This window comes from Heterocephalus glaber, unplaced genomic scaffold (genome assembly GCF_053883595.1).
Source record: "Heterocephalus glaber isolate CG9 unplaced genomic scaffold, H.glaber_assembly_v1.0 deba00000122, whole genome shotgun sequence".
NCBI lineage: Eukaryota > Metazoa > Chordata > Mammalia > Rodentia > Bathyergidae > Heterocephalus > Heterocephalus glaber.
The window spans coordinates 73580891-73607485 of NW_028258138.1; the positions used below are offsets into that span (position 1 = coordinate 73580891).

Below are 26595 nucleotides of genomic sequence, written 5' to 3' on the forward strand. Positions count from 1 at the left end.
ACTGGGCTGGGCCTCCAGAGAAGGCAGAAGGGGGCATGGCCACATTCATGGTGTTGTGTGGGAAAGAACCTGCCCGTAGCCTTGTAGCAGCCTCTGTCACACAGTACTCCTTTGTCTGTGAGTCTTTGCACTTCGCTGTCCTTTGGCCCTTAGCACAGGCCTTGGCATGGATGTAGGAGGCTGAAGCTTGAGCCCAGTTCTTCCATCCCGCAGATAACAATGCTGGGGTCTGCAGAGGCCATGTCTGTAAGACACTGGCTGCTGCTGCTCCCTGGTGCCTTTTCCTTTTTTCTGTAGCATCCATGTGAGAAGTCACTTTGTCCATTCTCTTCTTGTTCTTTGTTTTCTGTCCTTCTCGTGACTCCTGGGGAAAGACATGTGCCATCAATTATACTACCTGACAGTGGGATTCAAAGGAACAAGGACATGTTGTATAAAAGGAGAGAAGGTTAAAAGGAACAAGGAAAGGAATCCCTGAGGAGCAGCTTGTTTTCCTGCCAGGCCCATTGACATCCATGCAGGCCTAAGAAGCTGCTAGGGAATCGTCCTCTGCCCAGTGCTGCAGGGGCTTGGCAGAGCCATACAGCTTACCAGTGCCTGCCCATGCCCATCTGCCCCATTCTTGGCAACAGGCCCCAGGTAAGATGTTTTCTTTGCCCCAGCTCAGCTCCAACAGGTGTATGCTAGAGGCCACTGCTCCTGCCTGCCTTCAGGAGCTGCCTTCAGGCTCCAGACTTTTTACTTTATTTTTGTCTTGTTTACAAAATGATATATGGTCTTTCTAGAAAATCTAGACGGTACAGAAAAATGGTAATAATCAAGGAAAAAAATTACCTATAATCCATGATCCAAAAGCAACCTCTTCATGTTCTGGCATCATTCTTCCTATTCTCTTTATCTCCCCTGCCCCCTTTTTAATTTTTATAGTTTAGATTAGCATATATAGGGGCCGGGGATTTAGCTCAGTGGTTTCGCTGCCTGCTGCGTAAGCTCAAGGAGCTGAGTTCGATCCCCAGTACCAAAAAAAAAAAAAAAAAAAGATTAGCATACATAAAATTGGCCTTTTTTTCAACACACATCTAGATTTGTATAACCATCATGCCATAAAACACCTTCAAGCTACCGCTTTTATTTTTTAATTGTACAAATAATTTAAGAATAATAACTTTGTTATTATAATAACTTTGTTATTGACAGTGCAAGGTCCCAGGATTTGTAAGAAAGAATGAAAAGCCCCCCCCATCCCCCCCAACCTAGGTTGGGCCTTCACTAAAGGTGGAAGAGTCTTCTTATCTGCAGCACTTTCACCTAAATTACAGGATTTTTCCTTTTTTCTTTCCTTAATATAGTATTGTTCCCTATATATTTTGTCAGTGAGTCTTTTTTTTTTTTTTACTTAACAATAGGTCTTGAAGATGTTTTCACATAAATATAGGTGTTGTCTACCTCAGTCTTTTAAACCACCAAACAGTATTTTATAATCGGGATATACCATTGAGTTTTAAAGCATTCCCCTATTGATAGACATTTGCCTACTTTTTCACTACTCAAACAATACAATGAATGCTTGTAAAGATATGAATTAGAGAACATGTCTAAACATTTGGTATAAATTGCTAAAGTGAAGTTGCCTGGCCATGGGGTCAGTGTGCTGCAGCTTTGGTAGATACTGCTAGATTGCCTTCCTGAAAGGTCTGATTGTACCTAGAAGTATGTGGCAAAGCCTGCACCTTTGTGACCACAGATACTGTAAGCCTTTATATTTCTGCTAAGGTGGCTAAAAGTCAACCTTTCTGCAGCTTTCTGAGCTCTGGAGAAGCTGAACATCCTTTCGTGTGGTAACCAGCTGTGTTAGTCAGCTTTTTGTCACTGTAACAAAATATTGTACCTGAGAAAATAAGCTTAAAAGGAAGATTTATTTTGGTTAATGGTTTCAGAGGTATCAGTCTGTGGTTACTTAGCTGTGTTGCCTTTGGCCCTGTGATGGGATAGAATGTCATGGTGGGGAGCACATGGTAGAAGAGAGCCGTATGCCTCATAGCCGTCAGGAAGCAGAGACAGACAGACAGGAAGGGCTGGGGGCCAATATGCCTTCAAGGACGTACCCTCAGTGACTTCATTTCCTTCACTTCCTCCCACCCCTACAGTTTCTACCCAGTAGCACCATCAGCTAGGGACCAAACATGGACTCTTGGGGAACATTTAAGATCTAAACCATAACACTATCCTTTCATATTTCTTCCATGGGCCACCTACTCCTATCTTTTGCTCATTTAACCTAGAATATATAATTATGGATGTTAATCTTTATTTTCTACATTTTCAATGCTCTCTTAGTCTGCTTTAACTTTGGTTATGGTGCATCTCATTATACAAAGCTTGACATTTTTTTTGTAGCTGTATATTTATTGAGCACTGTTGAGCAACAACCAGGCATTTTTCTAGGCACTTGCCATGTATTAATTTATTTCATCTTCACAACAAATCCTGTGAAGTTGATACCATGATTATGCCCATTTTATAAATAAGAAAAGGGAGGTAGTCACAGGTCAAGAAATTTACCAAAAGTCACCTAGCCAAAGAATTGCAGCCATGATTAAAACCAGGGAGTGCTGGAAGCCATGCTTAAGCCTGAGCCATTCTGTAAGTCTGCCTTATCTATCTTTACCTCTTGGATCTTGTAAGCTGCTTAGGAAATCCACTCAGGGATATGAAAGCAGTGTCCCACATTTTGTCATAATATTTTTGGTTTTTATATTTCTTCTTTCTTTCTTTTTTTTGGTACCAGGGATCGAACTCGGGACTTTGTACTTGCAAGCCAAGTGGTGGAACCACTGAGCTAAATCCCCAGCCCTATATTTCTTTCTTTTCTTTTCTTTTTTTTGAGACAGGGTTTTGCTATGTAGTCCAGGCTGGTCTTGAACTCACTTCCTGCCTCAGCCTCCTGAGCCATTTCCTTCTTTAATTCATCTGAATTTTTCATTTGTTCATTGTCCCAGGTAGGAGAAAGGGATTTAATTTTGTCTTTTTATCCATACATCTTTCTTTACAGTTTCGCCTTAACAATTACCTTGTATTTTCTTTCTTCTTTCTTTTTTTTTTTTTGGTACCGTGGATCAAACTTGGGTTCTTGCCCTTGCAGGGTAGGCGACAGAACCACTGAGCTAAATCCCCAGCCCTGCCTTGTATTTTCTTATGTTATCAAAAGTGCCTTTTGTACATGCTTTTGGTGGCCACATAATATTCCATTGTATAATGGTGCTATAAATTGCCTACCCAGCACTGTAACATTGAGGGTTTGAGTTGCTAACTGAATTTCCCATTATAAATCATCCTGCAGAGAACACATAAATATTTGTTCACATGTCACATTATTTCCTTAGGATTTAATCCTGGAAATAAAATTTTGAAAACTCGTCATCCATATTTTCCAGTAACATAAAGGGGGAAGAAAAAAAAAAGGCACTGTGCAAGAAGAGGAAAGCAGACTGCGGGGCCTAGAGGCATCTGTTATCCTGTGAGTCTGCCACGAGATACCTGTCATGAGTCAGCTTTGGCGTGTAGACGGTCGGGAGCCTCGGAAGAGCCCTGTGGCCTCCGTGGGCCCTTTCACTGTGGCCAGACATCAGTGGTTCCCCTTACATCTATAGGAACTGCCCCTGGCAGGCCATAACCAAGAACCAGGGAGGGGCTGCTCTGGGAACCCAGCTACCATGGGGCTTTACAGATTAATCTGGTCCCCTGAAATATTCTGGCTCAGGTATCCAGGAAATCTGCATTGCTGATCTGTAATAAAATAGTAAGTATAATTGAATGTAATGAAATCCAGAGGAATGGGAGGACTTGGGGCTGACAGAAAGCCATCCTTCCCCAGCCAGACTGTCACCACAGAGCTGTCGTGCAGACCTTCTTGCCAGATCATGGAACTACAAACAAGTGCACTTACACTGATGATAAAAAACCAACAAGGAAGTTGAGCCATAAAACTTAATGGCCTATCAAATCACAATGAGGACACTAAGTGCGGCAGGCCACACCCCTGCCTCCCACATCTAACCCTCCTGCTCTCGCCATCTCGCAGCCCACACAGCCAGGGACATCCTGAAGGCCAGACCCAGGAGGTGGGACTCAGGTCCAGGTATCGTCCAAATCACCATGGCTCCCCCAAACCATGAGGGTATCAGGGAGGGAGGCACTTGCTCAGCCAGGCATTTATCTTCCTCTGGCCCTGGCCAGACTCTTCATCATAAATGATGTTTGCAGAAGTTTATTGCTTGGACTTAGTGTCATGTTTAGGGGGCAGAGGAAAGAGACACTAGAATTGAAAACCTTAACAATATCTAAAGAGCTCTAGGGTGTGTAACAGAAATGTTAGAACAACATCCATAGATATTGAAAACTTCTGAATACATTCTTAGACCTAGTAAGGGGCAGGGGAAGTACACAAATGGTATAGGGAAGGAAGGGTGTGTACACAGTAACCGGCTTGGTTGCTGGCCATACAGAGTAGAAGTGCTTAGTCAAATTAGCAACTATGTATTTGATGAAAGCCATGGCATTTGCCTGTAAAACATTTAGTCCATTTAAGTCTTGTATATTAGCTTTCCATCACTGTGACAAAATCCTGAGATAATAAATTTAAAAAGAGGAAAGTTTTGGGCCTGGAATTTAGCTCAGTGGTTCTGGCACCTGCCTTGCAAGCGAAAGGTCCAGAGTTCGATCCCCAGTACCAAAAAAAAAGAGGAAAGGTTTATTTTGACTCACAGTACCAGAGATTTTAACATGACCCATTGGCCCCATTGCTTTGGGGCCTGTGGCAAGGCAGTACCTCAGGGTGGAGTGCAAGGTGGAAGAGGCTGCTTACCTGATGGTGGCCAGGAAGTGAAGAGGGGAAACAGGAAGGGGCTGCATCCCATTAGCCCCTTCAGGGGCACACCCCTAGTGACCTAACTTCCTTCTACTAGGCTCCACCTTTTGAAGGTTCCACCACCTCCCACCAGCACCATGGTCTGGGAACCTACCCTTTAACACTTAGGCCTTTGGGGAGACTTGTCCCAACCATAACACCTTGTGTGCAGCAAGTATAAACCTAAACTGTACAAAAAATGTGTGTGGAGCCCTAGTCATCAGCATCCGCTAAATAGATGGCCGAGCCCCTGCCTGACCAACCTTACATTCCAGCTAAAGGAATAGACAGGGCACAGGTAGCCAGGTTACTCCAGCTACTTTGAGTACATTTAAGAAACTCAAACATTATTGGAAGTGAGCATGATGGGGTGAGGCTCCCTAGAGGTATGTGGTCAGAAAGCATCTCTGAAGAAGGGAAATTTAAGCGGAAGCTTGAGAAATGTGGAGAAGTGAACCATGCATAGACTGGGGAAGATCAGGTTCCAGTAGGGGCAAGAGCACATTCAAGGGCGGCCCTGAGGTAGAAACAGGCTTGATATGATGGGAGAAGGGAAGGAGGACCCAAGACTGCAATATAGACAAGAGTGAAGGGATCTGAGCTGAGGTTGGAGGCCAGGTGGGAGTATGATAATGAATTTGGATTTTAACCTACCTGTGATGGGGAGCCCTTGGGAAGGTTTAAGCAAGGGAATTCAGTGTGATTTGTGTTTTGAAAACGACACCCTGGCTTCTCTTAAGTACCAGGAGATACCAATAGAACAGTCTCAAGGTAACATAAAATCAAGTGCCATGGAAATAGCTCAATAAGAAGTATTTCCTGATTAGAGGAGAAGTAGCTCATCAGTGGGGCTGGAGTGTGCTGAGAACACTCCAAGTGGGGCCAGAACCCAGGTGGATCTTGTGGGTTTATCCAGGGTGGATGCTGTGCAAGGAAAGGCCTTTCCCATGAGGAAAAGGGCCATGAAGAGGGGCACAAACACCTGCATTTGAGCTAATGCCTCTGGAGATTTCCAGCATATACTCCTGCCAGCCCTCTGCATCCATGGGAGACATCACAGCTGATCCCACCCCTCTGCTGTGCAGTGAGCTAATTCTCAGTCTCAGAGCACCTCCAAGGAAGCCAGCAGGTGGGATGGAGTCTATTTGCCACCCCAGCAAGGCAGTGGCATCAAAGGGCAGGAAGCTGATACAGGTCTGGAGGTGCAACTCTCTACCAGTGTAAGCTGAATTCTCTCATCTTCAGGGGTCCTGCCACAAGAATGAGACAATTTGGAAAGAAATGGTGATTTCTGTCAGTGGCTGTGGCTGGCTCTTCTGTCTTCTCTCCCCTGACCCCCTGTCCAGCTCCCCTGTCTGCCTTGACCATGGACTCTGCCAGCAACATCCCCCACATCATGTTTAGGGGAGAAGGTTTCTAGAGTCATCTCCCTGCTTCTGCTCCTGTGGCAGCCACTGGGAAGCTCAGGCCTGGGTCCCCGAGCCTGCCTGGGAGTTTGCTGTGCGCTGCTGGGCTGAGCCAGGCTGTCTCAGCAGTGGCACTTTGAGGACACTTCGGAGATTGCTCACTTCATTTTCTGTAGGGCAGGCTGGACTCCGGGCAATGAATAGCAGGGATGCCTCTGAGCTTCCTGCACAGGCTGGGCCTCCTCACTGCCCCCCAATCAAGGGAGCTCAGCCTGGAGGAGGAGGATGGGGTGCTCACCTTAGGCAAGGTACAGCGAGCTGTCAGCCTGGAGAGGATGGAGGGCTGTAGGATTTGTAGAACTTTTTCATCCTGGCCATAAGCCTCAAAGGACCCTTTATTACTCTTTTATTTTTAGTTAGAATCAGTTTTTTAAAATCTTTCTCTATTTCATGTTACATCAGTAGAACCTTGTACAACAAAACCCCATGTGTCCTGACCTGAAGATGGACACAGCAGGCTATCTGAGCCTGTATACCTGTGGGGCAGCCCTCCCTGACTTCTACATTCCTCCCCAAGAAAGGGATTGGCTCGGTGTCTTCTGCTCTGCCCTACCCTCTTAACCTGGGCTCTGTGATCTGTGAGCCAGGGGGGATTCTGTTGTTGTTGGGTTTTTTTGGTACTGGGGATCGAACTCGGGACCTTGTGCTTTCAAGGCAGGCAATGGAACCACTGAGCTAAATCCCCAGCCCTAGGAGGGATTCTGGATTCCTCCGAAGTTACTTACGAAGTTGGGGGTACAGATGCATCAGTAGGGGAGAGGGGGAGAGGAGCTTTCATTGGTCCCAAGCATAGGTGTCCCATGGCCAGGTTCCTGCCTCATTCCCCAGCCAGGTGGAGCTTCCTCCTGACCACCCCCTACATATACACACGCCCTGCTGCTGAGGTGGCTGTCGCTGTGGATGGTAGGCTTTGTGTCCCCATCTAGGGCTGGGTTCAGTGAAATGGAAATAGCTGTGTACGCTGTATTCTTCAGGTACATTCTGCTTCATGGGTTTTTGTGGTCACTCCTGGGAATCTGCTTGTAATCGAAATATAAAATTGTGTCTGTGGGGAAAACAACCAACTTGCCATAACAACCCCCTTGTAACCCAATAGTTTAGAAAATGACAAATGTGTTATGATGATGTTACGTGTTCATTTCTGGAAAATAATGTTCTTACATTTACAAGAGTGATGACCCTGATCCCTTTGCAGGTCATGGATAGGGGATCCTGAGTGGGCTCCAGGCAGCCCAGTGGGGACAGGAGCTGAGTTGCTCTGGAGGAGCCAGCAGGCCTTGGTCTGGCAGTGGAATTCTTCCCTGCCGATCAGGGCCTGAGGATCCCTCATTCCTCTGCGGCTGCTTTGCCTTGCTGATTCAGCCACACTGTCTCTGTTTCTTACTAACTTACCCCATATGTCTTTTTATCTGCCTCCTCTGAAAGTCTACCCAACTCCTGGTGACCCTTGTTGTTCTCTTCTAGTTGTTTAATTAGGGATGTTCTTCTCTTTCCTGACCAATAAATATTTGTCATGCACCTATTAAATGGTGATCCCTTTTGCTTCACGTGGAGGGACAAGGTAGAAAATCCTGATGTGCTGCCTTTTAGGATTCACAGTGTGGTACTTAAAATCCAGTATGATGAATATTAATGTGTGCACAGCATGTAGCAAGGCTTACCAGTGCCAGCTCCCCAGGGGGAGGGGGAGGGATGGGGACAGGGACTGCTGTTCTTTTTTTTTGGTACTGGGGAATGAACTCGCGCAGCAGGCGGTGAATCCCCTGAGCTAAATCCCCGGCCCCGGGACTGCTCTTCTTTGACTCATCTTTTTTTTTTTTCGGTACTGGGGGGTTGAATCCAGGGTCTACACATTGAACTATCTCTAGCCCTTTTTAAAAAAATCTTTTTTTAAAAAAATTTTGACACAGGATCTTGCTAAGATCCTCAGGCAGGATTCAAATTTGTAATCTTCCTGCTTCAGCCTCTCAGAGGGCTGGGATTACAGGCATGGGCCACCATGCCCAGCTTCCATGGTTCATCACTTGAAGTTATTGTGTATACACTAGATTCCCCTCTGGACCAAAAAACGTGGTCCTCTGGAAGAGAGGCTGGAAGAGCCAATGGGCTGAAACCTTTTCTCCCCTCTTTTCTGTATTGTACCCCTCCAGAAGTAGGGAGCTCCTGTACAGCTATAGGAGGGTATGAGCTTGGCATCTTCTTGCCCATTGGGCCAAATGAAGCCTTTGAGTTAAGGATTTGAGGTGTTTCTCTGCCATGGGGCCATTTGGAGAGAAAGAGAATGTTAGTGCAGGCAAGAATTGTAGCCATTCCCCAGGTTGCATTCTGTCAGGGTCTGTGTCTTTGACTGAGTCCTGTCCACAGTACTCTCTTCAGAAGAGTATGACAACCCTGCCTGGGAGCTGGATGATCAGTTAGGTTTCCTGTCATCAGTAAGTGGGGGTAGCCACTCTGGGGCCCCTTGTCCCTGGGGGGAATGGGGCAAGAGTGGACTGGAGAAGCCAGGTACAGGCAGGAATGGAGTAGAAGGAACGAGACAGGTTTGTGTGTCATTGCCACCTGGGGCTGAGATCTGCAGGGATGACCTTGGAGGAGACCAGAGCTTTCATCCCCACCATGGGCTCAGTGGAGGCAGCAAAGCCCATTCTATGGTTCAGGTGCCATCCAGGAGGATGTAGAAGGGCTCTGATCAAGTTAAGACTGCAACCTTCTGTCTTCCTTTCTTGTTTTTTGTTGTCTTAACAGTCAGAATTGCAGTGCTCTCAGCTCCCACACAGTATTGCTCCCCTGAGAGGGCTGAGCCACCTCTTGGCACCCACTGAGCCCAACTGATTCAGGGTCCCCATGCAGTCAGCTCCCCTTGAAAGTAGCCTTGAGCCAGTCAGGGTCCCCTCATCTCCCAGCACCCTGAACATCAGGAGCCAGAAAGCATTCTTCCTATAGAAATGAAAAAGTTGACTAGTGTCCTGACGTCATCTGCACAAAGTGCCTGTTCTCTTTTTAATGTATCAAGTTTTATTCTTCATAACATCTGACTGTAAGGAGACAGCAAAGCCGTCTTTTTCCTGAGAAAATACTTTTAATTTGGAAACAGCAAGTCAAATCCCTGAGTTGTCGCATCATAGCCTCGCTCCCTGGGGGACAGTTTGAGCTTAAGCTCTCCCCATACTCGTGCTTCTGTGGACTCTTACTCCCAACTTTAGGCTGGAGAAGATGGTGAGGGTGCTTCATGTGGGGCCAGGAGGCCCACACAGCCTGCAGCATGGACCCCAGCTGGATCGCTCGGGTTCTCAGCCCCACACTGTGACCTTGGCTGTACGTGCAGTCTTGAGCAGTCACCTGCCCTCGTGGTGCCTCAGTTTCTGACTGTAAAACAGACTTCTTGTCAGTTCCTACCTTGTATGCCTAATGTGAGGCTACAAAGTACTAGATTGGTACCCAGCACACCAGCATGTTGCATATGTTGGTCATGTACTTCCTCTATTTTTGTCTCTCGGGTAACCTTCCAATGTAGCCTGTCCCATGGATCAGGCAGAAGAGTTCTCTTCTGTGAGCTGGCATTTGTCTGCGTCTCTCCTCGGTACCCAGTTCCTGGATACGGAACAGGACTGTCCTAGGGAGGCAGCACAGGGTACATCCCAGAGCCTTCATGCCATAGGAGTGGCTTGTTTTCTTTCCTCCACACAGGGTGTGGACACTGTAAGAAAATGAAGCCAGAGTTTGAGAGTGCAGCAGAAGTTCTCCATGGAGAAGCAGAGGTAAACATCTTCCCAGCCCCTCACCATGCCCTTTGAAGAGTTGCTAGCACACAGAACATTACAGCGGCTTTCCCTGCAAGCCTTGAAGCCACTCTCCCGGTCTAGAGGTCTGTGGTCCTTCCATGTCTCCCAGTAGACATCGAGGTTGGACAGGGGCCTCTGCCAAGGATAGAGCGGGGGTAGAAAGCCTATGGGGCGTGTTTCTGTGCCTGTGACCTCTGCCTGTGCCCTCTTTGCTCTGGGGCCCTAATTTTTGGGAGCAGGCCCTACTTGGCCCAGTGCGGCTGGTGGGGCAGACTCCAAAGGCTCACCTCAGTCCATAAATGAGAAGTGAGGGACATGCCAGCATTCAGTTACTCCTTGGGATATGTGAGGCAGGCCCAGGAGGGATGGGGCAGCGCATGGGTTCCTCTTTCCACCAGCACCATGTCTGAGGCTGTAATGCATGGTTGGCCTTTCCCCCATCCCAGAGCTCTGGTGTCCTTGCAGCTGTCGATGCCACTGTCAACAAGGCCCTGGCAGAAAGATTCCACATCTCAGAGTTCCCAACATTGAAGTATTTTAAGAATGGAGAGAAATATGCAGTGCCCGCGCTCAGAACAAAGAAGAAGTTTATTGAGTGGATGCAGAAGTAAGTTTTATGGTCTCAGTGGCACATCATGACTGTGGCTGTTGGCCCCTGGAGACAACCTCAAGGAGACGAAGTGAGCTTTAGGGCCCGCTGTTCTTGGTTCAGGACAAACCTGACCTCCTTGGCTTAGGGCCACCCATTGTGTGCTGACCCTGTGTTCTAAGACAGCAGGTTACTAGTAGGCCTCCTAGGTGCACTCTCCAGAGCTACCAAGTGTGTGTTTCCTTTTCTCTGTCGAAGCTTCCCTAGCCCCAGTGTCATCATCTGCGATTTATTCCCTCCTGTTTTGAGTAAGGAAACACAGCTCGTCACATCCTGAACTGGGCTGATTTCACCCCAGGTTTGCTGGTGACTGCCTGGGCCTCCTCTGGTGTCTGCGCTTCTGGCTGCTGTGATTTGGGGTTGAGCATAAAGACTTCAAAGAACCCCCCTCAGATGCAAAGCTCATCGTAACAAAGCAACATGAACTGATTGGCCTAACAGTAGCAGTTTATTTTCTTACGATTCTGGAAGCTAGAAGTTAGATATCCAGAGGTTGACAGGGTTAGTTTCATCAGAGGCCTCTCCTTGGCTTGTAGATGGCTATATTCTGCCTGTGTCTTCCCATGGTCTTTCCTGTGTGTACATCTGTGTCCATAGAAAGACACCAGTCATATTAGATTATAGCCTTCCCTAATGACCTCATCCTGACTTAATTATTCCTGTAAAGACTCTATCTCCAAAGATTACCTTTAAAGGTACGGAGGCTAAGGCTTCAACATATGAATTTTGGAAGGACACAGTTCACCCATACAGCCTGCAAGTCCAGAGATTTGAGAAGCTTTGACCCAAAGACCCTGCTCACCCAAGGAATTAGAGCACGTGGTTGCTAGCATTTGCCCTCCTGTGATGGGGCAGACTTGGCCCAGCACACAAATGCCCTGAGAAAGGGAAGAAGCCTACAGCCACACTTGAGTAGCAGAAGTTGTTATCAGAACACAATTGAATGACCTTTCCCCTGCCTGCCACACCTAGCCACTGCCAGACTCAGATGCTTACACATTACTTGAGTATTTAAGGATGTCTCCCAATTTCAGCATGGAAGAGGGGAAAAATAAAAGTGACCACGCTCCAACCTGCACAGGTACATGGAGTGGTAATGCCCACATTCAAGGTGAGACTTGAAAGCCACAAAACATGATAGCTGTGCAAAATAATGGTGTCTTGGCAGAGGTGCTCTGCTAGGTACTTGGATGCACATAAGCTTTACCTGGCAGGAGGAATGTATTGAAGGTACAGATTCTGTACCTGAAGCTTTGATTTAGGAAATGTGCATGGGATTCTCAGCCATGGTATTTGGGGGAGCAGCAGCATATGGAATGGAAGCAAAATTGGCAAAGAGCAGGAGAGGCCTCTGGTAAGAGGTGAGTGTGCTGGGGAAGTCCTGGCCTCAGTTCCTCCCACATTATACTGCTCATCCACCAGAGGAGAATCCTGAGTAGCCAGGGCTTTGACTTAGGGACCAGAGGAAATGGTTTGCCTCCACAAGAGACAAAACACTCACTGCTCTTGGGACTTCTGGTGTCTGAAGCAGGTGGCTTATTCATCCCTGCCATTGCAGCCTTGCTATGGGAAGCACTGAGTCCATGGGTGATCTGGCCAGGTCCTAGGGATCAAGAGCCAGGGGGATCAGAGTGGCAATCATTGTCAATCAGCACCCCTGAGGCCTGGACACAGCACAGGGGTCTTGTCCTTGTGTGTAGTCCCACTCCTGAGAGCCTGAGAAGCATGCTCTTGAGACCATGGACGTTGGAGTCAGAGAGACCTGCACTGTGGTCATGACCCCAAGCCTTGTACTTGACCTCCTGAAGCCCCAGCTTCCCATCTGTGAAATGGAGACAATACTTTTTTTCACAGACTTGTGGAATTAAGTTAGACTGTTGTGAAAAGTTCTTAGCATTAGACATCATACAGAAATACTCGAAGAAAGGAAGTGAATTTATTACTTATCCTAGCCATTGTGGGGTGAGGGCTTCAACTGACAGTATCAGTGCACAAGGGATGATACCACCCACAATTCATAGATTGGTTTTTTTTTCCCTGTGCTGGTGATCAAACCTAGAGCCTGGCACATAGTAGATAAGTGCTTTGCCACTATAGTCCCAGCCTCCTGCTTTCCTATCTTGTGCTTTGCTTGTCCACAGATCCTCTTGAAGCCAGTTTTTATTCCTGTTTCAGTGATGAAGAAACTTAGGGTCAGATGGTTAAGGGCCTGCCCAGGAACAGATAGCAGTTCTTTCAGGCACTTGGAAGGGAGCCTTCAGGTGGGGTGTGAGGAGCAGATGGCTCCAGGAAGAGGATTGAGGCTCCTCACCCAGAAGCAGGGTGAGCAGACGGTGCCAGCTGAGGTGCATGATGTTTGCCAGTGTGTGCACAGGTGGCTGAGCTGCAGGTACCCGAGGCAGGTGCCAGAGGCAGCCTGGGGAGGCAGCATTCAGGTTAAAGGCAGAGCAGATAAGTCAGTTTGTTGGTGTCAGCTGTGGAGTCAGGGGACCTGGAGGACAAAGGAAAGGGAGGATGAAAGGAAGGCTCAAAGGAACCAGGCATGGTCACCAGTGCAGCGGCCATGACCCATAGGGAAAAGTTGGGGTAGGAAGGCTCCTTGGAGGAGGAAGGAGAAGGATTATGTTCTAAGTCTTGGGTTTGAGGTGGCAGTGGGACCTCCAGTGGAAATACCTGAAAAACACCCAGAAGCAGGCTCTTGGAGGAGAGGTCGGGTCTCAAGTCACCCTCAGCCACTGGAATCACTAAAACCATGCATGAGGGTAAGATATTTTGAAAACTTCAGAGGCTCTGAATAGAACAGGCAGAAGAGAGCTGTGGGATAGGCACAGGTGCGGGATGCTGTGGGTACTGAGTATTGGGATGGTTTGATGCCACACTCAGGTGACCGCCAGGCTGACCGTGCAGGGGCCATGGTGAGAGGACAGGGGAGGACACCGCAGCTTGTACAGTCTATCCCGCCCAGACACTTGTCAGAGAAGGAAGGGAGAGAGACCTTTGATTGTAGATGGGAAGCAAGGGCAGCAAAGGCTTTAAAAAGAGCCTCAGAGCTCTGCTGTAGTCAGTTTTCTGTTACTGTAACTAATGCCTGATATAGTTCACTTATAAAGAAAAATGTTTTATTTAGGCTTACAGTTTTAGAGGTTTCAGTCCATGGTTGATTGGCAGTGACTTAAAACCTCCCACTGGGCCCTGCCTTTGAAATTTGCCACCACCTCCCAATAGGGCCACTGTGGAAAATGAGCCTTTAACACACGGGCTTGTGGGGACACTCAAGATCCACACTGCAGTTAGCTCCATCCCCAGTGAGGCAGATGGAGGGAGCCAATGGAGAGGCAGAGACTGAGAGGCTTGTAGACATTCATTCAGCACCTGCCATTTATTGGAGCTTCCAGGTTCTTAGTAAATGTCAGTAGTTCGACTGAGTAGGTGCTTTGTATACACTGTCTCTGCTATCTAGACCCAGATATAGGTGCCTCTGTCGTCACTTAACAGAAAGGAAAGGCTCAGAGGGATTTGGTAATTTACCTAAGGTCACACAGCTGGCAAGTAAACTGGATCTCAGCCCAGGCCTGCCTCCCTCCTTGGCCTGTGCTGTCTCCACCAGAACAAAACCTTAGGAGCAAAAGATAATGGAAGGTCATCTAGGATCCCTTGAGAGGCAGAGAGGAGGGGCTGGGGAGCAAGGTGGAAGCCTTGGCCCAGGGATGATGGCCCACACCCAGAGAGGCACCTGACAGTCCCCTACCTCTTCACAAAGTGGCTCCCACTATAGTAGGAGCCCTCTTTGCAGATGGTAGATATGTTGTTGTCTAAACTGAGGTTTTTCAGTGAACTTTCAGAAAGACCGCAAAAGGATCCCTTCCTGTGTGTTCCCAGGGGGCTGGGGTGTGGTGGTGGGCACACCTGTGTGTCACGATCTCTCTTCATGACTGTTCCCCCTCTCCTGGCTTCCACAGCCCCAAGTCTCCCCTGCCACCGGAGCCCACATGGGAAGAACAGCAGACAAATGTGTTCCATCTGGCGGGGGACAACTTCCGGGACACCCTGAAGAAGAAGAAACACACCTTGGTCATGTTCTATGCCCCTTGTAAGTAGCTGGTGCTCGTGAGGGGTGAGGTAAGAGGGTTGCCTCCCCAAACAAGAAGACTTCATCCTCACGCGCAGGGGCCAAGGCAGCCGCTAGCCAACTCCATGGTCATCTCAACTAGAAGCCAGGCTGCCTGATTTCCTTCCAGGCTAGGAGGGAGGGTCTTAAAAATCCAGAACATCTTCCTGTCAACCCCATGAGGTACTCACCCCATTTTGAAGACGTGTCAGGCCTAAAGCCCGTTGCTCCTGTGTGTGGCAGGGACCAGTCTCTTCATATCTCTGGGCTCTTTCATGCCCCACCACTGTTTCCTCCCCAGCACGCCTCCAGACCCTCACTTCAACTTCAAGACAACAGAACCCCCTCCCCTGACCTTCCTGGTGGCTCTGGGCTGTGTTGGTTGAAGCTGTGGTACAGAGACAGGCACATCTGCTCCCACGCCCCCGTGTGATTCTCATTTTAATCAAAGCTTAAGCTGAGGAAGTGACACATTTGCCAACATTGGTGTTTGTCACCTCAGGTTTTTGTGTATTTCCATTTTAAAGTTGTTAATTGTCACTTAAAAAGAAAGGTTCTTAGAAATCCCCACTCTTCAGTTGCCCTTCTCTCTCTCCCCCAGGTTACAGCTCAGCTTAATGGAGTGAGGATAATAAAAGCCACCGTCTACAGAAAAGCCAGGCAGTTCGATCTAGTCATAAACCCACTCAGTTGTAGCCAACACTACTGCTTGCTCCCCTCCGGCTCCCACTGCTCCCCTGCTCAAGAGTCAGTAATTCCTGTCTCTTCTCACTCTCACTGTCTGGGAGGGTCCGTGGCCTGCCTGGTCCAGGGCTTCAGACTCCATCCCTCAGGCAACCAGCAAATCCTAGTCGCTTCGCTGCTCTTTGGCTTTGTAATACTTGTTCCTGGTTCCTTATAGAATTTCACACTGTCTTCATCAGTCCTTCATGTCCCCAGAAGCCTGGGTCGATTTTGAGAAGTTAACATCTTCTTTTGGGGCGGAGGGGATCAAGGACTGAAACCCAGGAGATGTGTGACTTGATAAAGGCCTTGTGGCAAGTTGGTGACAGGCTGTTGCTGAAGCCTGAGTGGCTCTGTTTCACAGTCACAAGACAATTCAGTAAGAGCTTTCTTCAGAAAGAAAACACCTGGCTACAGAAGAGTCCTTGGCTAGCAACTGTGTGGATCTCACAAAGTACAGACCAAATTCTTTCCCCTAGAAATGCCCTCTCTCGTGGCCAACCTTCTGGACCAGAGCCAGGCCTTGTCTCTCTCTGGCTCAGCTCTGACTGAAGATCACCATGTAGGCCCACTGGCTGCTGGAGCAGGCAGATTCCCAGTGTACCAGGGAATCTGAATAGAGACTCCCACCCTACTGGACTGCTAAGACTGTCCTTCCCCCCTCCCTCCCTCCCTCCCTTTCTTCTTTCCTTGCTCGCATAAAGGCTCTACCCTGGGCAGTGTCCAGGGCCTAGCGTACAAGGGAAGGAGCCATGTCCTTGCCAGGTCTCAGGCTCCCAGTTTCCTTTGAAAACTAATGCAGTCCATTCAGGACAGTGTCACTCAGTGACTCAGCCTCTGACAAAGGGCTTTGTCCTTACAGTTTATCCAGCTCTCTTCCTGTATTCTTCTATGGTAGATGATAGGTACTGACTCATCTATAAAGAACATAAACACTGAAGAAAGGCCAATGGTAAAGTCAAAAACCTGGTAAAGGTGTAAAATTAAAAAGCCAAACCTTGCTCCTCGCATCCTACCTCTCCCCACCTCCCACCCACTCTTACATCTTGCCTTTCCCCTTCCCTGTCACTTCACCCCAACATTTCTGCTCTCTCATATTTGCCCCCTACATCCTATCTCCTGGGTTCTAGCAGATTGTCCTGCTGCTGTGTCATTGCCCTCTGCTGCATGGTCCAGCCCTGGGGCTGCCTTTCCTGGGCCAGCCTGGCCAAGTCCCTAGCTTCAGGGTTCTGTACCCCAGCCTCAGTCTTTGCTCCTCTCTCCCTATTCTGGGAAGCTTCCTTGGTTTCCTGCTCTGAAGAGGGGGTCCCTTTCTTTAAAAAAGCCAAAATATTTTTTTAAAATTATGCCATTCTGGCCCACTCACTCCATGAAAACACCTTCATCAGCCTGCCCTTCATTCACTCATCTGCCACGCGCTTTCTTTCATATAGTGAGAAAATGAGGTACGACAGAGGGCATTAATCTGAGGCTGCAGTGTTTTAAATTGATGGGAGAGGAATCTGCACGAGTCCGACAATTGTCTTTATGCCTTCAATAAGCAAAAAGGCAGAAAAAGGAAAAATTTACAGGGAAGCCAGATTTTAAAGAAGGGGATAGGTTATTTTCAGCCGACCTAATGCTGTTAGTAGACCAGCACCATTCACAGGGGACCTGTAGCTGCCTGCAGAATAAGTCTCTGATATATGTTGTTATCAAGGAGATTGTGCTCTTTAAATGTTTCGAAAATCATATAACATCCCTCCTTTGTAGTATGTTTTCATGAATTTGAGCTTCTTTCCCCTCTGTGAAGTCAAATTAATTGCCATTTTAGGCAATTAAAAAGTCATCCATGTAGGCTAATGCTTGGTACTTTGTCTCATTTAGTTCTGATATAACCCACGAACCCCTCCCTGTCACCACCACCACCCCCCCTTGCTCGGGCCAGCTGGCCATTCTGCCAAGCAGGCCGTATGGGAGGACCCATCCACCTCAGGAACCAGCTCATGTGCTGAACTCAGATTAAATTTTTAGCTTAGCCTTCATTTGGTTTTACAAAACCCTTTGAAATACTAGACATTATCACCTTATTCTAAAAAGGAGAAAGAGAAGAACAAGGCCATTTCTGTTCCCCGCTGTGTCATCTCTGTTTGCTCCCCCAAGGTGAGAGTGTGCAGGCTGTTTGTCAGGAAGTTGTGGCTGGAACCAGCTCTGCCCATGGGCCACATGACCTCTCCCACCTCTGTTCTGAACGGGATTAATTCCCACAATCAGGTCAAAACCGGTCTGTCCTCCTGGCAGTTGCATTCCTCAGTGTCTGGAGAATGGTTGAGAAGGAGGTAGATTTGTCTTCTGATCTGTTCACACTCCCGGAAGGGCCTGTGAAGCATGCAGCTTCTTGAGTGCACTGTGACAAGAGAAGACAGTGGCCCACAAACAGCCTTGACCTTGTGCTGCAGCTGGAGGGCTTAGAGTGACACACAGACTAAGAGACAAGACCACAGAGAAAGGGCACACACCTCTGGAACACCATGGGCCCTTGTCTACTGACAGGCCTTTTCCCTGGGACAGGAAGCATCTGGGGATTTGGGGACTCCTGGTGACCTCAGTCATGAAGTGGAAAGACTTGCCATTGTGCCTGGGACAAGAGGGGAATGTAACAGGCTTGGAGAATCCTGAACAAGCTTGCTTTTTTCTTAACCCCAAAGCTCCCTCTGTGCTCTGGATCAGGGCTTCCTAGTCCCAAGAGCAGCATCTGTGGAAGGAGCCTGCAGAGCAAGACCCCAGTGACTCACCTCTTAGCCAGGGCAACAGATGGGAGGTCCTGGGCAGAAGGGTACTGGTGCTTGTGGTAGAGACTCCTGCAAAGCCCCCAGGCCCACATACAAGGCGTGGGGGCTGTATGCATGGCAAAGGTGACACGTGTACCCTGACATGAGAGTGAGCAGGATGTGAGGCTCCTCAAAAGCCATCTCTGGAGGTTCTAGGAAGTAGCCCTGGCTCTGTATATCCTCCCAGTATATGTGATGTTCTGTCCCCTCTCACACAGGGTGTCCACACTGTAAGCAGGTCATCCCACACTTTACTGCTGCTGCTGATGCCTTCAAAGATGACCGAAAGGTAAGGATACCTGTTACCTGTTGTCCCACCTCCAACTTTGCCCTACCACTGTGCTACACTGTCTTCCCTGCCAGTTAGATCCCTGTCCCTGAATAGATCCAGTTCTGCCAAGGGCATTCCTTGGGACCCAGGACAGTCTTTCTCTTCATAAAAAGACAGAGCAGACTTGATTTGTGCTACAAAACCAGCTGAAAGTCTACAGTGAAGCATTACAGCACTCCTCCTAGAGGAGGGGGTGGTAAAAGGTGTTATGTATTTATCTTTTTAGTGCTCAAACATTTTTACAGTAGGATTGTAGTCATGCATCACTTATATAATTAAAAATACAAATAAAAACCCTCACGAAATTCAAGTGGAGGAGGCTGCAGTGGAGGAGAGCCAGGCCATGCCAGAGGATATTCATCCTGCCTAACCGAAAGGTGCCTGCAGCTGCCAGCTGATGAAGCATAAAATTAACAAGCTGGAGCTGTAGATTGGATTAGAGTGTGGGCACCAGGCACAGCCCCCCAAACAGCTCCACCCCCAGGGTGGCAGGGCTGGCCCTGGGAGAGGGATGTATGTCTCTTCTGGGCAGGGCAAGTCATGGTGCTCAGGGAAGTCCTGTCAACTTCCAGTTCTTGAGTTCCCTTCTAGGTTCATTGCTTGATTGGTTGATTTTAGTTCCAGGATAGAACCCAGGGTCTTAGCCAGTCATGGTGGCACATGCCTGTAATCCCAGCACTTGGGAGGCTGAGACAGAGGATCACTGTGAGTTTGAAGCCAGTTTGGGCTATGTAATGAGTTCAAAGCCTGAACTAGTGAGACTCTGTCTCAAAAAACAAACAAATGAACAAAAAGAACCCAGGGGCTTGTGCATGCTAGGCAAGAGCTCTGCCACTCTACCCTCCCACCCTCTCACCCCCAGCCCTCAAGTTCCCTTCTTACCTCAGTAGTCAGGGCACTGGTAAAAACAGTTGTGAAGACTCTTTCCAGCCCTGGACTCAGTCATGGGAACCTCTCAGCTAATGGGCCCCAGAATGGGATCCATTCTCAGACCCAGAGTCATGTGTGCTGATATGGCACCTGTTTGCTCAGGTAGAATCTTCAGCCAGGCCAGCCAGGCTGGAAGGAGGGAAGGCCAGGCTCGAGCTAAGCAGGGAGACCTGGACCATGGACAGATCAAGATGGCAGCCCAGGGAGGGAGGGGCCCATATGAAGTAGTGGTAGATTGCTGTCCTCGGTAGGGGCAGACACAGTGCTGGGATTACTTTGCTGGGATGATGAGAACTTATGGGGACAAAAAGCCAAGAGGGTGTATAAGGACAAGAAATGATTTTTTTCTCTCTGTCTGCCACTTGTCCTGAACTGACATGAGTATAGCAGGATGGGGCTTCCTATGTCCCATCTTCGTCACCAGCTCCACCCACTTGTGCCACCCAGGCCAGTGCACACCACAGAGTGGTTGCTCCTGCTCTGAGAGCTCTGAAGATGTCTACCCTGGACTGAAATAGCTACCACTCATGTCAGCGCCATCACCCCTCACCCAGAGCACTCATTGTGTGTTCCAGGCAGACGAGAATGGCCGAGGTTGGTAGTTACCCTGCCCCCAGGCTGCTCAGGTGTCCATGGGCCCCAGGAGATCTGTGCAAGGATCCTGAGGCACTCTGGATGCATGGATCCTGGACCTGCTTCTCCCAACTCTGCTGGAGAGTGTCAGCCTTGTCAGGGAGCAGGGGCCAGGGTGACCAGGGTGGCCAAGGAGGCCAGGGAATGCTGGTGAACAGCCCATGTTGATACAATTCTGCTGTCCCACTAGACTGCTGCTGGAGCTGTCTGGAGCCTACTCCTGTGGCCTGATACATATCAGCACAGGTGCAGCCAGACTTGCCATGGCCACAGTGGGCAGCCAAGAGCCATCCTTCCTCTCTCCATCACTCCTCCACCAGCGCACAGGGCCCCACTTCCTTCATCTTTGGTTGATTATCTTTTAAGCCAGTAGTACTGCTGGCCATTCTCTTGTTTCATTCCCTCTGTTCTTCCAGCTTTCTTTATTCCAAACCAAGGCCCACTGTCACCTGTTTCAGGAACCCACTTCAATCTGTCCATCAGGGCAGCTGGCCTGTCCACCTGAGGTTCCTGGAGGTTTAACAGTAACAGGAGGACTCAGGATCAGCCTCTGGCCTGGGAGCCAAAGTCGTTGGTGCCCACACTGGGACCCAGGCATGGTACAGGATTGCAAGGTGCCATCCTACAACTGTCAGATCCGAGTCTCTCGAGGTGCTTCTGGAAATTGGTGGTTTTTAACACCTGGCTCGTGCTGGGCACAGGCTGGCCCTTGAGGACCACTAGGTGGTCCACCCTCTCCTTTTACTCATGAAGGATCAAGGCCCAGGGAGGAGGTATGGCCCTTGCCCAGTGAGCCCCAGTGGGTCAGTGACAGAACTGGGTCTCCTGCCTCCCTGGTTTTCCTGACACCCCATGCTGCCACCTCTTAGCCAGAATTATTATTCTTTTCTACCCTGCAGCCAGTCCCAGTTCCTCCCCAATCAATATGCAGTTGGTTCTTCACTTCCATTTTCATAGCCAAAGTCAATATTAGCTCCTGCAGAGATTTATTTTACTGAATCAATAAAGCTGTGTGAGGCAGCTCATATTTTAGCTGGGACACCTCCAACCCCCTCCTGCTTGGGAGCTCCTGCTTACTTGGGGACTTTATCTGTTGACATGCTGGTGGAGAGAGGGCTCTAAGTTTTGGAATGGATGGTGTTATTGAAAGGCTTGGAGGACACGAGCTCGTGGTAGAAAGCTGGTAGGGTGGACAGGGCCAGGGCACTGGGAGGAGCTTGCTTTCACTGCATGTCGAGGTATGCCCAGCCTGGACATGGGGATGGCCAGCAGAGGTGTGAAGGTCATCCAGGGGGTGGCCACAAGGCAGCAGTTACCCTTCTCCATGACTGCCCAGGCCACTGCTGTAATCCAGCTGTGCTGTATAGGAGCTCCTGTTTATAAGACTGGACCTCTACCCACAGAGATGTATGCTCCCGAGAGCAAGGACTTCTGTGGCCCTTGAATTTCCCATAATCTTGACACCTTAAACCCTTGTATATATTTACCAAATGAAGGAACAGTAACATACTTGATAATGACTAAGAGTTCTCCTCTTAGTCTGTTGACTAGATGTTATTATAGTCCTCACATTACAGGTGAGGAGAGAGGTTAAATGACCAGCACCTAGTTCTGTGGGTGGAAAGGAGCAGAGTCAGAACAGACCACATAGGCATGGTCACAGTTTGAGTCTCCCAAAAGCAGACTCAGTACCTGGGCACCTGTGGGGAGCTGATTTGACAGGTGGTCTCATGAACCATCAGGAAGGATCAGAAAGGGAAGGAGACAGCACAGATACATTATGGGTGAATGGCTGTAGGCAGTGGGGCCCAGTCCCACAGGAGACCTCTATAAGGAGACATGCCAGCATCGGCCCACTTGACCTCCATATGTCATTGGCTTTGTGTCCAGCTCCTTGAGGCTGGGAGGAAGCACTTAGGCTGAGGCCTACAGAAATTATAATGACAAGTGCTGGGTAGAGGAGACCAACCCTGTGTGTCCAAGAACTTGTACCAACTGCCATAGAACAAACCCAGAAGTCGTGGGTATGCCCACTGTGCTGCAGGTGACCAGCGCCCATCTGGAGCGTTCTAATAGGGCAGGTGTCTAGGCAGGTGAACAGCTCTGGGAAGTGGATTTGCCACCTTCTTCCCAAAGACTCTAAGCCGGCCCTTTGGGGAGAGCCACACTTGTCTCCTGTCTCTTGTAGATATTGCACATGGATTCTTCATTGCAGCTAAAAGTTGTATTCTGCATATGTAGCTGGCCATGAGTGTAAGGGATTCAGAAGTGATACAGATTTTTAATTTTGTAGATTTATAAAACCATACACTACATTCCCAACAGCTCCAGGGCATGTATACAAATTAAATTCATAATTTAAAGCGGATGCAGGGAAAGCAGCAGCCTGGAGCAATAGTCATCAAACACTCTCACAGCCTAAGAGAGGAGCAGCGGCCTCTGGCCCAAGGCTGGACACAGAGGGCCCTCCGTGGCCCACTGCGCAGAGGCCGAGTGGTAGATGCGCCTGTCCCAAGGATTGAAACCCTCCTCTTGGATGACCGAAGGAGCATCTGCCTCCCGCTTCTAAGTAATTCAGAAAACACTTTAGCGGGTGAGCTGGGGCTCCCAGCAGCCTGTCAGGGCCACCTGGCGGCCTGTGCAGGCGAGGGTGAAGGGTGCGCTTAGCGTGCCGAAGGAGACAGCTGCCTCTGCCCCAGCCGGCTGCTGCCTGTGGGAATGCAGAGCAAGTGCCATCAGATCTTCTGACGTTTAAAGAGAAGCTGGAAAGCCACGTTTTTATATTAAATCTTCGGGCTCCTTTCTCTGTTGGCAGCTAGTTCAAATTTATTTTCTTTTTAAATTCTTTGTGGGCCAAATAGAACAGGATTGTGAGCCAGCTAGGGATTGTGTGCAATGGGTTTGAAAACTGCTCCGGTGCATCTGACTGTGACGCGCACTCCAGGGCTGAAGAGGCAGAAGAGAAATGTGAGTTGTGGGAGGGCAAGGTGGCCCTCTGTTGCCCAGGGAAGGCCAGACCCCTTCCTCACTCTGTCTGTCAGCCGTGCAGCTCAGAGAACAGTGAGGTGCCCACTCATCTGGGCACAAGGTAAGTGACCAATAGACATGGCCATTGGTGCCCTGAGGAGCTCTCCTACCTGAAAGGGGGAGGACGTCCATCCTAGTATGAATAACCAGCAGCCAAAGAATCATGGTTATTCAACAATCTTCAATTGTCTTATTGAATCATGCTTTTGAAATTTCTTTAGTGAATTGCTTGGGCTCTAAAATGACCTCATTTCTTATGTGGCAGATGCTTAATAACTGGACTTTGTCAAGGTCACACTGACATCTGAACAGGGTGGCATATGGCAGGCTTCAGTAAAGGTTGCCTGATGACAAGACTTCTTTCCCATCTAAACCCGCTCTTCCCCTCTTCCGAGACACTTCTGTATTGTGTCTTGCTATTAATTGACTCCTCTAGTTTGTGGCCTTCAAAAGAAAAAAAAGTCCCGTGTATCTCATTTATTCCCACTTATCTTGAAAGAACAACAAATCATAAGGAAAATCTGCCCAGCACAAGGAATTTGATAGATGAGCAAAGAGAGGCCATGGGCAACTTCACAACCTCTTTCTGGCTAAAAATATAATCGACTTAGAAATGCTAAATTCCTTCCCTGTTTCCAGCCTGTACCCCATCCCAGCTTTCTGCTCTTCATCCGGCCTCAGGCCAATGGCGAATAGTGCAGAGCGCTTTGTCCCACTGGGATCTGGGCTGCCTCAGTCATAGCTCACATCACACCACCTTCGGGTTGTCTCATTGCTCAGCTTTCTGCCCAGGCCCTGAACTCCTAGCAGAGACAGAGCAGGGTGTGGGGTCAGTAGAAGTGACCATCACAGCAGCTGACATTTAGTAATCCCCTCCCAGGTCCTATGCTCCCCGGCCTCATTTGTCTCCTTCTTCATAATGAACTGATAACTCAGGTTTTATCATAATACCCATCTTATGGTTAAGGAAATGATCAATTTTTTTTTTTAAGTCTTAAGGGACAAGCAACCAAGATTTGTACTTGGGAAACTTCAGAGCTCTTACTGGTCACCTTGGTCCACTACTGCCGCCCCCCCGCCCGCTCCCTGGCAACATCCTGATGGAGACACCAGAGTTGACTCTCCCCGCTTCACCCCTAGATTGCCTGTGGAGCCGTGGACTGTGTCAAAGATGGGAACCAGGACCTGTGTCAGCAGGAATCCGTGAAGGCCTACCCCACTTTCCACTACTACCACTACGGAAAGTTTGCTGAGAAGTACGACGGCGACCGGACGGTGAGTTGGGGAGGCATCTGCCTGGATCCCTTCGTGCTGATGGGGACCGGAAACAGGCAGCAAAGCAAGGCCCCCAGGAATCTCAGCATTCAGCTTTGACGCTCCACACTGACAAGACATAGGCCCTGGACCTGTCCCAGAGCCAGGGTAGATTCTGGGCTGTGGAGTTTCATTGCCTGCTACCCAGGGCTGGCCTTGGAAGCCAAGTAGACCCACTCTGTCACTCTGCCCACTCTCTGAGCTCTTGGGGGTCGCTGGAAAGGGGCAAGGAGGTAGTGTGCACTTGGGCTCAGGGGTTTAAGTCTCTCTTTTCTCTCCTGCCTCCCCTTCCCTACAGGAATTGGCATTTACCAATTTTATTCGAACCCTCCGGGAGGGAGACCTAGAGAAACTAGGGAAAAGGAAGGAGGAATTGTAATTTCTGCCTCAGAGAAAGCTTTCCCATTACACTGTGAATGATACCTGTTTTGTTGTTCTTTCTGAATTTCCACATGTTCTGAAGACAAAGTTTTTTATAGCCGCTTCTGGCCTTTTGTACAATTTTGAAATAAAATCGAACCATTTATTTGGTGGAGTGGTTTATTCTCTTGGAGCCCGTGCTCAGGCTTATGCAGAGATGGAGAACCGTGTCTCCAGCATTTCACATCCTCTGGGAAGTGGAAAGCCACACTTCACTATCACATCTGTACCAAGAGTACTACGGGGGACCTGGAACCCTGGCATCTGTCAACCATTGGAAAGTAGAACTGGACCACAAAATACCCTGTTGGGGAAAGGCTTTATACTGAGGAGGCATTAGGTGACCAGGTTCTTGGGGTGCTAAAGCAGCCAGTACCTAGGCGCTAGCTTCTGGATCATTGCAGTTTTGGTTGTGGTGAGTTTTCCTGGAGCTCATTTGCACATATCTCTTTCTCCAACTATTTCCATCTCCTATCTCCATTTCTTCCCTCCTCCTCCACTAAAGGCAATCAAGTGGCCATTTAGGGCCAAGTGCAGTGGTCCATCCTGGGCCAGCAGTCTCAGCCCTCCACCCCGCGTTCTCCATGGTTGAACAACTCACTCTGCCTCCTGCCTGTGGACATCTCTTTCCTGACCCCCTGTCCCACTACTCCTCCCATGATTGGCAGCCCTGTTTGACTCCCCCAGACCTATGTCCAGCAGGCAGAGCCCTAGCTCCTTTGTCCACACAGTGGCACACCTCTATGGGCAGTGAAACAGCCTCACTCTGGGTGTTCTGCCTTGAGTCTAAGTAGTGGTCCTAGGTTTGGATTCAAAGTGGCCTCTGTATACTGCAGTGCTCAGTGACCTTGCTGGGGATAGCCTACAAGCACAGCCCTCCTCTGCTGGACCCAACCTCCATCATTTCTGCTTCAGGATCTGCTGAAAGGAGGACAGAGCTACACAGAGCCTCAGGGTTTCTCGGGGCTCTGCTGAGTATGGGGCCACTATGCTCAGCTCCACTGAGTGAAATCCAGGTTATGAAAGCCCTTGTTCTGTGCAATTCTCCAACTTCCCAGCTTCTCCCCTGCCACGTCAGCCTGTTTCCCTTTTCCCCAAAGCACCCACTTCTTTGGCAGTGTCACCTGTACTTCCCGTGAAGGGGTGAGTCTGAAAGAAAGAAGCGTCCACTTAAACATCATTAAAATACACTTACTGAGCTCCCACTGGGGACCGTGTGCTGTCATACAAGGACGCATTTAATCCTGATTTGGTGCTGTGTACCCATTCCTGCAAGCCCCTCCTGAGAGCATGTACAAATGTGCTCATGGGTGTCCTTCATGGATATTTGGAGTATGTCTGGGAGAAACTTGTTTGCTTGTGGCTTTTTAAAGTTACTTGTTTTGTTTGTTTTTACTGTCCTACTAAAATCACACCCAACAGGCCACTTCCTGGCTGAGGAGCCCCAGTGCTGACCATCAAGGTGCTGGGCTCCCTCTCTGTCCATTAAACAGTCT

At 48.9% G+C, this 26595-nt stretch overlaps 1 protein-coding gene across 1 annotated transcript in view; it reads left to right on the forward strand.

The window, feature by feature from the left end:
• The window catches only part of Pdia5 (protein disulfide isomerase family A member 5), an 86586-nt gene extending 61381 nt beyond the window's left edge, over nt 1–25205 (forward strand). Inside the window, exons 12-17 of the mRNA XM_004873617.3 lie at nt 10060–10130; nt 10601–10761; nt 14763–14893; nt 18663–18733; nt 24506–24640; nt 24978–25205. Coding sequence (XP_004873674.2) covers nt 10060–10130; nt 10601–10761; nt 14763–14893; nt 18663–18733; nt 24506–24640; nt 24978–25058 — 650 coding nt within the window. The 3' untranslated portion in view covers nt 25059–25205. The remainder of the gene's footprint in view (nt 1–10059; nt 10131–10600; nt 10762–14762; nt 14894–18662; nt 18734–24505; nt 24641–24977) is intronic.
• Nucleotides 25206–26595: the final 1390 nt, after the last annotated feature.